The sequence below is a fragment of the Marmota marmota genome, unplaced genomic scaffold (genome assembly GCF_001458135.2).
Source record: "Marmota marmota marmota unplaced genomic scaffold, marMar, whole genome shotgun sequence".
NCBI lineage: Eukaryota > Metazoa > Chordata > Mammalia > Rodentia > Sciuridae > Marmota > Marmota marmota.
In genome coordinates, this window is record NW_026000051.1 from 1503627 (window position 1) to 1520410 (window position 16784).

Below are 16784 nucleotides of genomic sequence, written 5' to 3' on the forward strand. Positions count from 1 at the left end.
CCGAGACCTCGGCCGAGTGAACGGAAACCGCTCTTCAATTGACTGGGCCCCGTCGCGCGGGCGCGTGTGCCCGGGGGAGCGCGTGCGGAAGGCAGAAGGGCAGGAAGTCAGTCTTCTGCAACGAGGGTGGCGCGACCGCGCGGGGACCGAGCCTTCCTTATTTATGTGTCTGCCAGCGCTCGCCTGCTTCCTCCGAAGACTTCAGGGAGAGTCTCCGAGCTGCCGTCCCCGCGTGTGAGGCCCGGAAGGGCTGGAAGTCAGAACAACATGCCTATCCACTAAACTCCAAACTTTTTCTTTTTTTAACCCAAAGAATATCGGTGATTTTTGTCCACTGCTAGGAGAAGAAGAGAGAGCCCAGGGCTCTTGAGATGCAGCAAAATCCTTATTTATAAACAGGCCCAAGGTAGTGATATGCAAATCCCCTGGACCCAGTGAGTTTTCTATCCTATGGATATCAGTTTTGAGGTTTGAGATTGGATTGCACCTCCCCTCTGCACTGGGTCCCGCAGCCTCCATCCTTTCAATGCCCTGTTTTCTCTGGGACTGCTGGCCTTCCCTGGAGATTAGAGTGGTCCTGTGTGCCATGGGCTGTATTCAGAGCATCGGAGGCAAAGCCAGAGTCTTCCGGGAAGGGATCACCGTGATTGACGTGAAAGCCTCTATCGACCCCATCCCCACCAGCATTGATGAGTCCTCCAGTGTGGTGCTCCGCTACCGGACGCCCCACTTCCGGGCCTCGGCCCAGGTGGTCATGCCGCCCATCCCCAAGAAAGAGACCTGGATTGTTGGCTGGATTCAGGCATGCAGCCACATGGAGTTCTACAACCAGTACGGAGAGCAGGGCATGTGAGTACTGTTCAAGACCCAGCTTGGTGGCTGCTGGTGGGGGTCAGCTTGGAGGCCTGGGGACGGGAGGAGTGGGTTAGAGATCCCCAAGGAGGGGGCCTCCCCTGGCCAGAGGGAAGCTTTAGGCAGCCGTGGAAGTGGCTTCTGCATGGTCTTGGGCCAGGTGACTCCCTGGAGGGTTTACTTGTTGATCCAGACTAGGAATCATGGCTCTAGGACCTACTGGCCATTGCCCCCTGGGTTCCTGTCCTTCCCTCCAAGATGCCAAGAAAATAGAGCCACATTCCTCCCTAGGCCTCTTTTAGCAAACAAGTGTTCCATCTGCCTGAAGAGTGTCAGGGCCGTCAGGGGTCATCAGAGAGGCCACTGCTCTGCCCCTTGTGCTGGACTCCCGAGCCCTCTGGTTGGGCCTGAACTTGTGCTTTCAGATACACATGAGGCCCTCAGGGGTGCTTGGGAACATTTTGACATTGCAAGGGGCCTTATGTTGAGAGGGTCCTTAGCTTTAGAAACCTGGTTGAAGCTCTCAGCCTCCCAGGCATTAGCAGTGTCAGCATCTGCTGTCCCTCCAATGGAGAACTAACTAGGAACGGCTAAGGAGCCCACTAGCCTCTTCCCTGCAGCCTGGTCTCTGAAATGTTTGTGTGGTCCTTGTTCTGGCATGTTCCTTGACCCAGAAATAGCCATCCCAGGGTAGAAAGGGCAGCTGGAGATGCTCTTAGGGGAAATGACTTGACTTGGTCACCCTGGAACAGGGCTGTGCAAAAGTTGTTTCTGAGCATGAGGACCTTTGTGGGACCTAGGTGAGCCCCAAGGGGCAGGCTGCCAATTTGATGCCCATGACTGTCCCTGGACACAGCCCCATAGCCCTCTCTCAGCACCCACCCCAGGGAGCGTTACTTCCCAGCTCTGCAGGTGAGGAAGAGGCGAGTTTACCCCAGTGTTGGAGCCCATCACTGATGGACGATCGTGCTGGGCTAGGAGGGCTGCAGACGGTTGGGCACAAATTGCGTGCCCTGTCCACTTAGCGACTCTAGGTTCTAAGGGAAGCAGGATGATTGTGGTAAACTTAAAAACGGGCTGTAACTGTGATTTCCCAAAGACTGTGGGGTACACAGGGCCCATGGAGACACTTGTGGGCATCCCTCCAGAAACCTGGTCTCCGTTCACTAGTTCTTCCTATCATAAGAGAGGCTATTAATGCGGTTTAGGTGGGGGGCTGGCTTCCATTCCAGGAAGGAAAACGTGACTCTTGGTTACTCAGGGAGGACCTTTCCTAAGAAGGCTTCAGCCTGGCTTTGCAAAGCATCCGGGACAGTTGTCGACAAACAAAGGTTTCCCTCGGGGGTTTCTGGCTAAGCCTAATTTCTTGCCTGATTTCTGTTCAGCCAGGCTGAGAGTCAGGGAGCTGGGCGACCTCACCATTACTGTGCCAGTCCTTGGTTCCTGGTTAGACAACCTCGTGCAACTCGGACTCTGCGGTCAAGCAGACCTGGGCGGGAGGCCAGACTCTGGGATGTGACCCTAGGCGAGTTCCTTAGTCACTCTGAGCCTTGGTTTTGCTTTTCTGCAAACTGGGGCTAAACATAGCCCCTTCCCACGGATTATTTGGAGAACTACTCAAGACGACCTTTGTCAAGCAGTCAGCGCTCAGCCAAGCCGAGTGGACACTCAGTGTAGGCAGCTGTCCTTTGGCATTGCTGTGATTGTGATTCTACTGGACGGGAGTGAGTGACAGTATTTGTAAAGCTGAGGATTTTGGCTGAAACTAGAGTTGGGACAGATGTCAACTACTACCAGGTCTTCCTCTTTTACACAGGGACTACACCCTAACTTTAAAAATTTAAAAATAGCTCAGGTCAGGGATGGTTTAAGTGGCTAAAGCCATTTTCCGTCTCTCCATTGCCCTTACGGTTTTGTTGCTCTGGGGCGTCTGTCTCCTTGCATTCTCCCTGGGTGCCCTGGTGTCGGGTAGGACCAGCCCTGGGGAAGGGGAGGGCATGTGGCTCCCTGGGAGGGGCAGCACTGGGCTGCAGAAGGTCCCCGGGTGGTGGCTGGGGGGCAGCCGTGGAAGTCCTTCCTGTTCTTTGCACATGGGGATAAGGAGAGAGCTCCCCGGAGGCTGCTGTGAGGATTCAAGGGGAGGACGGGGGCAGGCGACAGCGTAGGAGGCTGCCCAGCGAGAGCTGGAACTGCCAGGCCCCCAGTTCCTGGGCCCTGCTGTGCTCTGTGCTCACCCCGTGCCCTGAGAAGTTGAGGGGCTCTTGGAAGCCTCCTGAAAGTAAATAGAAGCATTTACCTGGGATTTAGAAGAGCCTTCCCATTTTCCCCATCCGAGACTTCCTACGATAACTACTGTTTTTGAGTCTTAAGCCTCAGGTATAGCATGGGAGAGTGGAGTGGAGTCAGTGAGGTAGACCAGAAGCTGCTACCAGCCCAGCCCAGCATGGTCCCTGCTCCTTGCCTGAGCCAGAGTGGGGTGCAGCTTCATGCCAGGGGTTGGGGGACTTGAGCAGAGGGAGAAACCAAGCAGCGTCTCCTGTCACTGCCCACTCCATGCCAGTAGCACCCCTACCTGATGTGACAAGCACAAAGGTCCCCAAACATGGCCCAGTGTCTCCTGGGAGGGGTGCCAAATCACCCTAGTTGAGAACCACTGGATCCAACCCAGACACTTGGAATCACTACAGTGAAACCTAGGCCCTGGGCTTCAGTGGCCTGGGCAGGGGACTGCCTGCCAGGTGGCCAAGCCTCCATCAGGGCTTCTGGTCTTCACAAATGGGTTTGTGCTCAAAATATTAATTCCAAATACTTAGCCGAAATCCATAATGCCCCCAACGTTATCCCTGCTGGAAATTAATCTCTAAGCCAGGAGGTGAACTTTTTAGAATGAGATTCTGGGTTAGAAGTGTTTGAAATGGAATAATAAATACCAAAGCTGCCACCTCAGCAACGCCCCGACTTTCACGGAGAGCTGGGAAATGGCGCTTCCCCGTGCCAGCTCGAGAGATTCTATATGGTTTTGGGTCCAACCCACATTGCTTTAAAAGCCAGCCCCCCTCCAGACTGTTGGAGACACCTGCCTCCACAGCCGTCCTCCGCAATTCCTCAACTGCCACCTGTCAGCTGGCGTAGAGCCTTCTAAGTGACAAGTCACAGTTTCTCGCCTGTGTGGGAGACACTCGCCTTGTCCCTAGCTTGCCCTTCTCTGGAGCCCCCAGGGAGCCTGGCCCACATCCAAGGCCAAGGCTAGGAGCCATACTGCTCAGGATTCTGCCATCGGGCAGCCTTGGGTGTGAGGAGAGGAGAGCAGTTCAAACGGAGGGTCCCTTTGGGTTGACAGTGCCCTGTACCCATGTTTGGCAGCAGGTGGGTCTGGCCCCAGGCCCTAGGTCAGTCTCTCAACCTTTTAGAGCCTCAGTTTCCATCTGTGAAATGGGAACGCCAGCTCCTCCCTCGCAGGAGGACTTAGGGAGAAGACAGGCCGCAGGTGCTCAGGGCGCCGCGGGTGCAGGAGCTCCTCCTCCACGACGGCTAGCGGTCTGTCACTGTGAATCAGGATTACTAGTAATGGGTTATCATTCTGCACCACCTGGCAGAGAGCGGGCTAAAGGCTGCTGCACTGAGTCTGCCGCCCATCCCTTGTCCTGGGCTTCCCACACCCTTCTGTGGCAGGAGAGCCGGGCCCTTGAGGCTCCTGGGTCTTTCTGGCCCACACGTGTGCTGGCACCTGCTGTCACGGGGTTCCAGGGGCTGGTGGGGAAGGGCGGGCAGGGAGGAGGGATGCTGAGTGGGGGGAGCTCAGCTGCCATGGGCTCCCCTTCAGAGGGTGCTCCCCAGGACCTCAGGAGGGCCTCGTTTTAGGATGAGGCTGCAGCCTCTGCCCGAGACCTGCCAGGGCCTGCCAGAGGAGGCTTCAGGACACAGATCTAGGGGGCCAGGAGGAATGTCCCTGCTGACCACGTGGCCTCTTCCTGAAGCCTGGGGCCTGTGCTTCAGGCTCTGCACAGAACAATTGAGGACGAGGCTTCCTCTCTGTGACCGGAAGGCGGCCTCCCCCCATCTGCTGGGCCCTGGCGGAGGCAAGGGCGGGGTGGGTGGGAGAGGGAAGTCCCTGTGTGGAGGCTTTGGGGTGGGAGGAAGTGGTGGGGGATGGCCTGGCCCAGAGAGAACTCCCCCTGGACCAGCCCTGGCCAAGCAATGGCTCCAGCCCTTGTCCACCTTCCGAGTCCTGGAAACAAAAGCTGGCTGCTCCGGGAGCGTGAAAGACAGCCAGGGTCATCAGGGAGATGACAAAATACTGAGGTCCTTTGTTACTGGTCAGATCGGGCGAAAATGAAAAAGCTCAGCGTGCTTTGGTTAGTGGGAGTACCGTCCAGGCGGTTCTGCCGGGAGGGCTGGCTATTCAGATCTCATACCCTTCAGCTGGGGCGTCCTGCCGGAGCCTGGCTCACAGACCCCTGTGCCCCAACCGGGCCTGGCTCACGGGGGGCATCCAGAAAGTACACGCTAAGGAGTCAGCAGGTGCGTGCATGTAGGGGTGGGGACAGAAAGATGGATGTGCAGGGATGCAAACTCAGCACTGTTGACAGTAGCAAAAACCCCCAACAACCCCAGTGTCCTTCCGCAGGGAGCATGGTCTGTCTACAGAGGGAAGTGTGAGGGGCCGCTGGGTGGACTTGGAGGTGTCCCTACCGGGCGGGAACGTGATGTTATACCGCTGCGTTTGAAGGGGAGTTGTAAGACAATATGTTATAAAGAAAACACTAGACATGGGACATTCAGAGAAAGGCCTAGGGACGGAGCGTGGTGAGTGGCCTCGCTGGGGCAGGAGGGCAAGGAAGAGATGGCTTTTGGTTTTCATTTTATTTATACACTTCTTTAGGGCTTGCTTTAAAAAAAAAGTACATATTTATAACCGAAAGCTAAAATTAAACAAGCACTGTGGGTCTTCCTGTCCCAGTCGGGTCCAGGGCTGTGGCCTGGGTTAGGAGGGGTGGGGTGGGCAGGAAGAGGGTGGCTGCCCCAGAAGGAGTGGGGTTTGTTGTTGGGGAGCCTCAGCAAAGGGCCTGAGGGGGGGGGAAGCCTCTAGCACCCTCCCCTGGCTGTGAGCAAGCTCTGGGGGCCTGGGAGGTCGGAGCCCCCGGGGCCACCGCAGGTGGGGCACCTGGATCCTTGTCCAGTGTGCTAGGGGACTGGCTCCTGGCCTCAGTTTCTGTAAAGTTGTACAACTTTTCCAGAATGAATACTTTGCAAATTTTACCAAATTATAAACTGCACATTTGGGGACCAGGTGAGATAATCCCTAAATTCCAATCAGGCCTGGGTGGATGATTGGAACCAGGGCTGGGCAGGAGAGCTGTGGGCCCAGCAACATGTGTGATGCGCGTTAGAAAGCAGGTCTAGTTCCGTATCTCTGCATGTGCAACCTGTCCTTTCAGAGGCGCTTCCTAGGAGAGACTGAATGTAGTTGCACTTTTTAAAAAGTGATTAATTTTAAGGGGAAGAGTTAAATGAATAAGCATGCAGGAGACGCGTAGACGAGACCAAAGTGAAGGGAGAAACCCAGCGATTGGTGAACTTTCAGGCCTGGCACAGAGGGTCCTCTGGTCTTCTGGCTGTGGAATCAGGACTGGGGACCCTGAAGAAAGGGAGGAGGCAGGGCCCTTGGGGGCTTGGAGGGCCCTGAGCCAGCTGGGGAGAAAGCCCAGGCCCCGCTCACCACCCACTTCCTGTTGATGCACACTGTGAGGACGGCCTGGAACCCTCATCTGTACTGTTCTTCAGAAGTCCGGAAAGGGGTGCACCTGTCGGCCTGGTAGAGGTCTCAGAGGTGGCAAAGTCACCCCTGTCCTCAAGGCCTTGGAGGGTCTGGGCTGGCTACTGGCTGGTGGCTCCACCTGAGGCCCTGAGCTGAGGTCACCCCACAGGTGACCCTCCACCACTGCCAGTCGAGGCTCCCTCGGGAGCAGCCTCCCCCATCGCCAGCCTCCTGTGGCAGCCTTTCTGCCTCGTTCCGACTCGCACTGGGCAGGTGTGCTGCTTGGAGCCTGAGTGTGGGTAAGCCCAGGCTCGTGCTGTGAGTGCTAGCTGGACCCTTCCCAGGAGTGTGACCTTGAACTGGGCCTCTGACTTCATTAAGTCTATCCCCAGAGTACATGTGGCATCTGGCACATCTGTGTGAATGGCACCCGCTGTCACCACATTACTGTGGTGACAGCCCATCCTGCTAGTGGTGATCCCACCTGCAGCTCTTCAGGGGAGCAGAGGCTCTGAGGAACTCGGGGTGCCTGACACTCCTCATGGAGACCCCTGTCGGGCTCAGGACCCAAGGAGAGACTGTCACTGACAGTCCTCGGTCAGGCCACCAGCGTTTGTCCTCCCTGACTCTGGGCCAGGCTCTGGGATGCTTCCTGGCTGTGTGGTGACGGGCAGACCTGCTCCCTGCCCTCTCTGCCCTTGTGGTCCATCTGGGGAAGAGATTGCCCACAAATGATGGCATAATTATTTAATCACCCTCATGCGTGTGCCAGGAAGCAGCAGGATGGGGATCTGATGGCACTGAGCGCTGACCGAGGCCACCTGGCCCATGGGGAGGGTCGGGGCAGCATCTCTGGGATGCTGGCCCCAGAGCTGAGCGGCGAGTACCTGCTAACTAGGACAGGAGGCGGAGGACACTACTCCTGGTCGAAGGCTTCGGGACGGGAGGGGCAGGGCCGCTGGAGGCACTGAGACTCGGGCCCTGGCTCGCGAGCCCGGGGAGCGGTGTGCGCACGCACTCTGGGCTTCAACCACACGGGGTTAGGGCCCCGGACCCCGGGAGTCCTGGCTGGCTTAACAGGGTCAGGGCAGTGTAACCAGATTTGTGTTTTTAAAAGCTCGCAGGAGGCTGGGAGACCAGGAGGGGTCAGGGTCCCTGAAGGCAAGGGAGAAGGGGCCTGTGGAGTAGGGTGGGCCCGGGCCCCTGGGGTGCAGCCCCTCCGTGTGGAACTCACATTTGAAGGCACATAATCTGAAAGCATAAATGAGGGTCAGAAGAGGCGTCTGGTCATCAGGGCTGGCAGGTCTCTTGGTCCTGGAGGCACACCTGCCACTGCTGGCGCCTCCTCCACAGTCTCCAGAAGTTTCCATCGACACCACTGACTGCACAGGCACTTCCAGGAGTGCATTGTTAGGCACAGGCTGCTGACGGAAGGGGGTCTGCCATGCGGTCACGGGGCTGGTGGCTGGCTGAGTTGCTCCCTGTCCCTGGGGCTGCCTCCTGGACCACACTCCCCGCCCCCAGGCCCTGCGATGAAGACGTGGCAGTGTCCTGGGTCTGAGTAATGTGCTGTATGAGACTGCTGCCTGCTGGCTCATGGTGCTGTCACCTGTCTGTGACTGACCCAGGCCTTGGGCTTTAGGGGGCTGGGGCCAGAGAGATTGGCCATTGACGCTTTGGAAGTGACCTAGGGCTGGGCCAGAACTAAGTGCCTTTGCCTGTGTGCTGCCTGCACTTTAGACGGAGGTGTGGCTCAGTGGTAGAGCCCTTGCCTGGCATGCAGGAGTCCTGGGTTCCAGCCCAGCCCAGCATGTCAAAAAACTAACGAGAAAACCAAAACTAAAACCACTTTTCAGGATGGGTCTGGTCAGACCCGGGGCCTGGGCCCCACTACTTAGCCAAATTTCCTGGGAAAAAGTTGCCTTGCCTGCCCCACTGCACGGCTTTCAGGACTTGCCCAGGGTCCCATGCCACCAAGGGGGCTGAGACTGACAGCCCACGGGGTTCCAGACTACGTTTAGGGGGCCCCTGCAGAGAAAAGCAAGTCAGGCTGACCACATGCTGGCCAGGGGCATCTGCCCAGACGGTCCTCTCAGCTCCCCAGCCCGTGGATGCAGCAGGGCATCACTGGTCAGCATGCAGCACTGAGGGCTGGCTCTGAGGCCAGGAGGGAGGGCAGCCTTTTGGGAGGGGCCCTGTCAGGTTTCCTCTCGTTCTATTGCTCCAGAAAAGGGGCCCAACAGTCTCCGCTGCCCCTTCGAGGCAAGCTGGAGAGGAAGAAGGGTTGCTGGTGGGGAGGAAGGGGCACTGCAGCCCCAGGACTTCCCCCAGCGCCGGCTCTGGCCTGGGTGAGAGGGGAGGAGGGTAGAGCTGAAGGGCTCCAGGGGGGCTGATTGGCAAGGGAAAAGCCGGAGTCACCCCCTTTCTTGGGAAGGACACTGAAGCCCAGAAGAGGACTCAATCTGCCAGGGGTCAGACACTGGCCGCAAGAGGGGTCAGGCATCATTTCTAGATTGGCTGGCCCGTGGGCTCCTGTCAGCCCCTACAGCTGGAGGACACTTCTGGGGAGGGGCACAGGTGCAGGTGGGAGGGGCTGCCGACCTGCTTTCCCTCCTGACATGCTGTGTCCTCTGGGAGTCTGCAGCCTCCACCCTGACCAAGGACACGGGGCCGTGCTGCACGCCACTGTCTCTCTGGTATCTGTGGAGACCCCGCTCTGTGGTCACTGCATTCAGCCAGTCATTCAGCCAGAGCACGTCTGTGTCATCACTGCCAACTACCAGCAGGCCCTAGTCACGGAGGGGCAACCGGAGCCTCTCTAAATCCCAGCTGGGATCAGGCCTGGTCTACCGCAGAGTGGGACCGAAGACAGAGGGTCGGTCCCTGAGGAGTCTGATTTAGATGGTGCTGGAGCACAGGATGTGGCCCTGCCTGGGGTCACCCACCTGGCATCGGATGTCTGTTTCCTACCTGACCCTCACCTAGACAGCAAGCCCCAGGGTCAAAGGACACTGGTGTGCTGTGTCCATCCTATTCTCAGGGCCTGGTCCACTATGACGACAAAGACAAACCTTGCTGAGTGACCGAGTGAGTGACCTGGCCTTCTTTGTCCTAGGTCCAGCTGGGAGCTCCCCGACCTTCAGGAAGGCAAGATCGAAGCCATCAGTGACTCGGACGGGGTGAACTACCCCTGGTACGGCAACACCACGGAGACCTGCACCATCGTGGGCCCCACCAAGAGAGACTCCAAGTTCATCATCAGCATGAACGACAACTTTTACCCCAGCGTCACGTGGGCCGTGCCGGTCAGCGAGAGCAACGTGGCCAAACTGACCAACATCTACCGGGACCAGAGCTTCACCACGTGGCTGGTGGCCACCAACACCTCCACCAACGACATGATCATCCTGCAGACGCTGCACTGGCGCATGCAGCTGAGCATTGAGGTGAACCCCAACCGGCCCCTGGGCCAGCGCGCCAGGCTGCGGGAGCCCATTGCCCAGGACCAGCCCAAAATCCTGAGCAAGAACGAGCCCATCCCGCCCAGCGCCCTGGTCAAGCCCAATGCCAATGACGCTCAGGTCCTAATGTGGCGGCCCAAGTATGGGCAGCCGCTGGTGGTGATTCCACCCAAGCACCGGTAACAGCCAGGACGCCTGGCTAGGTTAGACTCACAGACGATGATTCTGCTCAGACAGAACCCAACGCACTGTTGGTCATTCAGCAAATACAACCACTCTACCTTCTCCAGCGGGCGGATCTCACTGTGCTGATGCCCCCCGCCCGCCTCCCGGCTCTCGCCACCTGCTTCCTGTGGGGAGGGGGGGAGACCAGCGGACGGACAGACCCCAGGAGCACCTTCAGGGGCACCCTTCAGTGTCCCCTGGGGTCTCCTTTCCTCTCCTTTCCTCTCGACCTGCCGTTCACTTGCAGCCGATCCCTGAAACACTGCTTTTTTTTAACTCCTCTTTCTGGGGTTCAGGGGCAGGAGGAGGAGGCACTGAGTATGGGGGAAGCCCAGGCCTCGGTGTGTGGGGCGGCTCCCCTCCTCCCTGGTCCTCTGCCACGCGGCCTTATGTAGACTTGCTTTGCCAAACTTTTGCCTTAAGCCGAATTTAAAGGAAAAAAAAAAAAAAAAGGAAACAGAAACAACACGGGGTCTCTCTCCTACTGGACTGTACCTCTCTGCCAGAGGCGGAGGGCGGGCATCGGGTCCAGGGAGAGAGCCACAGAGCCACCCAGTTGTCTCAGAAGGGGGACAGTGTGGAAACTTAAGCCTGAAACCAGTTGCTTGTCCTTCTGCTCAAGCAGACCCACAGATTCTGCCGAGGGCTGTTCTCTCCACCCTGGGCAGACGCCCTCCTGGTCCTTGCCGGGGGCTGTGAGCTGGGGCGCGTCTGCAGTGGCCTCTCTCTCCTCACAGCCTTAACTTGCCTGGGGTGGCTCCAGAGGAGGGGAGGCCCAGGAGCAGTAAGTGACCCAGGGGATTTTCACCCTCTCCGTCCCCACCCATCCCAGCTCGTCCCCTGCAGCGTGCAGCTTTTCCTGTCCCTCCACACTGGTCCCAGCACCACACGACAGTCCTCATTTGAGTCTCAAAGGTAAGAAAGGCACCTTGTCCCTCCTTTCACTGACCTCAAGACTTGAATCTGGTGGCGCCCACGCCCTTGGCTGGCTGTCCTCAGCTACTGCAAAGGAGCCAGTGCCAGCCTTCTGGCTAATCTCAGGGGACGCACCCCCGGCTCTCTGGGGGAGGCTGCGGACAGGCTCCAAGCCCCAGGGGTGGCGCAGGCAGGCTGTGGGGGGCACCTGAGCCACACCTAGGCACTGTGCCTCTGGGAGGTCTGGGGTCAGCTGAGTGCTTCTCCTGTCCTCCGAGAAAGAAACCTAGACCCAGGGCAGGGAGGGTTCATCAGGCCACTGCAGGGGCTGGGCTGGCAGAACAGTGGCCTGAGGACGGCCATCAGGTGTCCAGTGTTGGGTCTGCTCTCTGGAACCCGAGGACAGGTCTTAACCGTTGTCTGCTGCCCCTGGGCACTCCCAGGGACCCTTGCCCGAGCCAGGCCCCCTCAAGCTTGCCAACCTCCAGCTGCATCTCTGGCCCTGCATTCACACCCACAGTGACCAAGCACAGGAAACCGTCAGACAGGGGAAAACCACCTCTGCTGCAGATGAGCCACTGGCAAGAGTCTCAGTGACAATGTGAGGGGACGCAGGCATGCAGCGTGGTGTTCAGGGAGCCGCTGTCCAGGGCTGGGCCCTCTCCTGGAACTGCAGGTTCCCTTTGTGTGTACAGAGGCCCAGCCGCCAGAGAGGCTGTGGCCTTGAGTGGGGAATGGTGGGGTCCCAGCTCTGCCTGCTGGGCCTTCTGGCTGGAGGCCGTTCTCTACACTCAGGTCTTTCTTGCACTAAAGAGGAGACGGGCCAGGGCAAGGTGCCAGGAAGCGGGGTTCTCAGCTGGCCTGGTCATCACCAAGGGTCCTTCTTAGAGTGGGGCTGTGAGGGAGATCCTCAGCTGCTCTGGAGCACTGGGGCTCCTAGGCCTGCATTTCTTGAGTGTGAACAAGCATTTGAGACAGGGGCCACTCCCTCCCCATGCATGGCCTGCCCTGCCCACCAGGGCCCCTGGCCGTCATCCCAAGCCCCTTCTTCTCCACCCTCCTGCCTGACTGAAGTTGGGGCTGGCAAGACCCCGAGAGGGTACAGGTCCAGCTGAGGATGCTCAGCGTGACGTGCACCCAGTCCCAGGCTTCCTGCGGGGCCTCGAGTCTTCGACGTCCCCCCACTCCTGGACACACACTCCTTCCAGCAATAAGAGCCGTCTCTGGTCGTGGAGCGTACTGTGAAAGTGATCCTGGGTCCTGACCAGGAGGCACAGGACTCGAGGACAATGTAAAATGAGCCTTTTTTTAAAATTTAAAATAAAAATAAAAAAACACAATTATAAAGAGAAATAAAGTTAATTTTAAAGTAGGCCTGGCTAGGATCTGGGTGTTTCTGGGGTGGTGATTCATTTCGGGGATGATGGCTTGGTGTGGTGGCCACGGGGCCACTGGTAGGGGAGGACGGTGTGAGGCTGGGGTTCTGGTGCTGAGGACCTGCAGGTGGGGAGGCCAGCCAGTCCCTCAGCACAGCTGCTCCTGTCCACAGCTGGGGGATCTCTGCACCCAGAAGTGCCCCTGGCCAGCACCTAGGTGGAGGAGGTGGTCAGTGCCCTGCATGGAGGAGGGTGGCAAGCTGGCAGTCAAGCTGGGACTTGAGAGCAGCTTGGCTTTGGGACAAACAGCAGAACCTGTCGTCTGGGGTGATCAGAGTTCAGACTGGGTTCTCCTCAGCCCACCCTGTAGGCCTCCAAACCTGCCGGGGGGCAGGTGGGCTGTACCCAGGGGAAGTCCTCCCCTCCAGCTGAAGCCTGCTTCTCTGAGGGGGCTGTTAGCTGGGTCTGGGCTTACTCCAGGTGGACCAAGGGGTCAAGGCCACCTGTGTGCAGCTTTGGCAGACACTCAGACCTCATACAGGAAGGGATCCTCAGAGTGGCTGCCTCCTGGCCGACATGGCATAACGTGCCAGGAGGGAACTCACCGCGTCCTACAGTGTCCTCACATAGTCCCACTGGGAGGTGTTACCCACATTTCACAGATGAGGAGACGCAGAGCAGAATCAAGGAGCCACCTCAGGCATGTGCCTGTGAAGAGGCAGAGCCAGGATTCGAACCCTGGCCTAGAGCCAGCCTCTCGCTCCTGCCTGCTGGGCCTGAGTGGTGACTCACACCAGTTACTACTATTAAGAAGGCCCCAAGCTGTAGCTCCCTCCATCCCGGGTCCTTGGGGCAGGAAATGCCTTTCTCCCCACCCACTTCTTCCCGGAAGTCTCTGTGTGGCCTGTCCTCTGTGGCCCTTCTAGCCGGACCGTCTAGCTAGGCCGCGGTGGTGGGCGGCCTTCCTGCAGAGCTGAGGGGTCAGGGTGCCCGAGCAGCCACAGTGGGCACTGGGATCTGGTTTCTTCTCTGGGTTCCGCACAGCGCTCTGCATCCTGCCTCTGCGTCTGAGAAACCAACGCAGGAAATTGCATAACAGGCCTCATGGCCGCCCTCCACGCCAACGGCTTCTGGGTGGGGCCGTCACTGTCGTGGTTTGGCTTTTGGTTGTGGAGCTGGTCCCTGAGTGCTGCCCACAGAGGCTGTGTGTGTGTGTGTGTGTGTGTGTGTGTGTGAGAGAGACAGATAGAGAGGGAGAGATGTGGGGGGGGGGGGACCAGGGAACCAAGGGCAGAGAAAGTGGGCCCGGGTCACGCCAGGACGGAGCAGGCACCCAGGAATACGGATCTTCGCGTGGGCACGCGGCATGGCTCCACCTTCAGGGAGCAGACCGTGCTAGGAGGCTGGTGGGGAGAAGAGTGGATTCCAAGTGGCATTTGAGGTGCAGTGGCAGGTTCCAGCCACTCAAGCCGATAGCCGGTTAAATTTAGAAGCTCAGGCTGGGTGGCTGAGAGGCACAGACTCCAGGCCTGGCCCAGCTGTCACAGGTCCCCACCCCCAGGTCCTTGCCTGGGAAGCAGCTGTCTGGGCTGGGCAAGGCCACCTGCCAGAGATGACTATGGGGACCAATGCTCTGTGGCCCCACGCACCTTGAGAGCCACTCCTCAAAGGGGACGAAGACTCATCATAGGCTAGGTCTTGGGGCACAGAGGAGCCCCACGGGGTCCCAGAGGAGACTGTTCCCAGAGGCTGGGGTGGCTCTCGGACCCCTCCAACAGCCCGGCATGTTCCACAGCCTCTGCTTTTGTTTCTCTCTTGGTCATCCCTGCTCCACCCGGGCACCTCCCCAGGAGCTGCTCCCCAGATGGCTGGAGACTGGACGTCCAATTAAAGCAAGTATTTCAGCTAGCAACCAGCCACTGGGCACATGCTATCCCAAAGTTGTCCATCCCAAGGTCACACCACGAAGACCCACACCTCCCTGGCAGGTACTTGGCTGCTGCCAATGCCCTACCCTGCCACCATCTGCCATCTCCCCTTTTCTCCAGAAAGGACCTAGGGGCCTACTAAAGGTCACTCAGCTTGAAGTTGCAGAGCTGGGCAGCTCAAATACCTGGACTTCTACTGGCTCTCTGCACTCCTGCACCACAGGTTTTTGGCAGCCCAGTTCTGCAGACTCAGTGGGACGGTCCCCTTGCTCAGAGTGGAGCAGACCCCACCCCCCACCCCCAGTGTGCCCTGCTGGCAGTGGGACTTTTTTTTTTTATACTGGGGATTGAACCCAGGGGTGCTCCACCACTAAGCTACACCCCTATCCCTTTTTATTTTGAGAAAGGGTATCACCAAGCTTCCCAGGCTGGCCTCAAACTTGTGATCCTCCTGCCTCAGCCTCCCAAGAGTAGCTGAGATGACAGGTGTGCTCCTCTGTGCCCAGCAGAAATAGAAAGTTTCAAATGCAAGAAAAGGCATCTGAGCAAATGGATTCTGTCTTTGTGCCCATGTCCAGAAAGGCAAATATAAAGGGTGACCTCGCACCTGGCAAAGGCCAGTCTGGTTCTGCCCACTTGTCTCCCCAGACAGCATGGCTGGGAATGCAGAGATGGGACTATCTCCCCCACTGGCCCAGGCCCCGGGTCTCATATTTTATCGCAGACATTTGTAATCAGACAGATGAGAGGTGGTGCACTGGGTGTTTATAGTGAGCAGGATGCAGGGAGAAGCCGTGCGCTATTCTTGGCTGGCGAGTCGGCCTGACCTCGCATGCCTGAGCTTCCTAGACCTCAGGCCAGAGACACACAACCCCACACTGGCCCTTCCCTGGCAAGGTGGGAAAGGATGTCACAGTCTTAGTGTCAGACATGCATAGGGGACCCCGCCCCACTCCACCCCAGAGCAGTCATCCTGGAAACCCAGGATTAACCGAGAGACGCCACTCGCTAAATGTGGCTAAACTCATATGACACATCCAGGTGACCAGGGCCAGGCTTGGTTATTTAGGATTCTTAGCATCCTCAACAGCTGTGTACTGTGTGTCCGTCAGATGGTGAGATGAATGTATTAAAGATATTTTTATTCACAAATTTATTAGGATACAATTCCCTTCCCACCTGTGCAGCGCGGTTCTACGGTTGTTAGTGTATGCACAGATCTATGCAGTGAGTCAGTCCATTCAGATGCTGTAACAAAACACCACAGACTGGCTGCTCAGAAGCCACAGAAAGTGATTCCTCAGAGCTCTGATCAGGGTGTGGCCAACTATGTCTCAGGAGGGCACTTCCAGGTTCCTCAGTGGGGGAAAGGGTGAGGGTGTGGGTCCCTGCAGCCTCTTCTGTAAGGACACTGATCCCAGGTGTCTCCCACAGGTCCCACCTCCACACCCTCACACTGGTGATCAGGTTCAACACATGAATTTGGGGGGTGGGGGGGAATACAGACCATAGTACAGTGATCACCAGTCAATTTGGGGATTTTTCTATCATCTCAGAAAAAGAAATGCTGAACCTTTTAGCCATGCCCCTTTCGGTTGCCCAGCCCCAGGTGACCCTTAGTCCACTTCCCATTGCCACCAACTCCCTGTGTCAGGCACTTCACATGGATGGGATCAAGTGCTCTTTTGGGCCCAGCTGCTTCGGTAGTCAGCAGCAGCCCATCTCTGAGTCTTGCCAAGTGCTTAGGGCTCAGTTAACATCCACCTCTGTCGCCATTGTTGGACATCCTCAGAGCTCCGTGAGCAGGACCTGGGCCCAGTATCTGCCCCGGCGGGCGGCCCCAACAGGTTAGTCACACCCCCTGAGCATCCCCGGTGACCTTGGAGGTAGAAAGAGGTGGTGACCTTGTGGGGTTGTGTGGGGTCTGAGCTAGGTGCTGTTAGCTCCTTTAATGAAGGACCCCGCCCAGAGCTGCCACGTCACTGCCCTACCCCTGTATGGGCTTCTGGCATTATCTACCATTCTGTATCATTGTTTTTGTGATAAGATACACACAAAAATTACCATCTTAGCTATAAGCGTACACTTCATTAATAAATATATTAAGCAGGGGCAGGGCTGGGGCTCAGCAGTGGAGCGCTCGCCTAGCACATTCGAGGCCCTGGGTTCGAGCCTCAGCACCACATAAAATACACAAGTAAAATAAAGGTGCGAGGGGCTGGGGATGTGGCTCAAGCGGTAGTGCGCTCGCCTGCCATGCGTGCGGCCG

General features: G+C 57.8%; 1 protein-coding gene across 2 annotated transcripts; it reads left to right on the plus strand.

Moving 5' to 3' along the window:
- Fam78a (family with sequence similarity 78 member A) lies at positions 1 to 12538 on the plus strand. 2 transcript variants are annotated; one of them, XM_015497425.2, is made up of 2 exons: positions 1 to 849; positions 9726 to 12538. In XM_015497425.2, the coding sequence occupies exons 1-2, from the start codon at positions 527 to 529 to the stop codon at positions 10252 to 10254; spliced, it is 852 nt and encodes a 283-aa protein (XP_015352911.1). In that variant the 5' UTR covers positions 1 to 526; the 3' UTR covers positions 10255 to 12538. The 2 variants fall into 2 exon arrangements, with proteins under 2 accessions (XP_015352911.1, XP_048668835.1); XM_048812878.1 differs by lacking the exon at positions 1 to 849 and adding an exon at positions 5009 to 5373.
- Positions 12539 to 16784: the final 4246 nt, after the last annotated feature.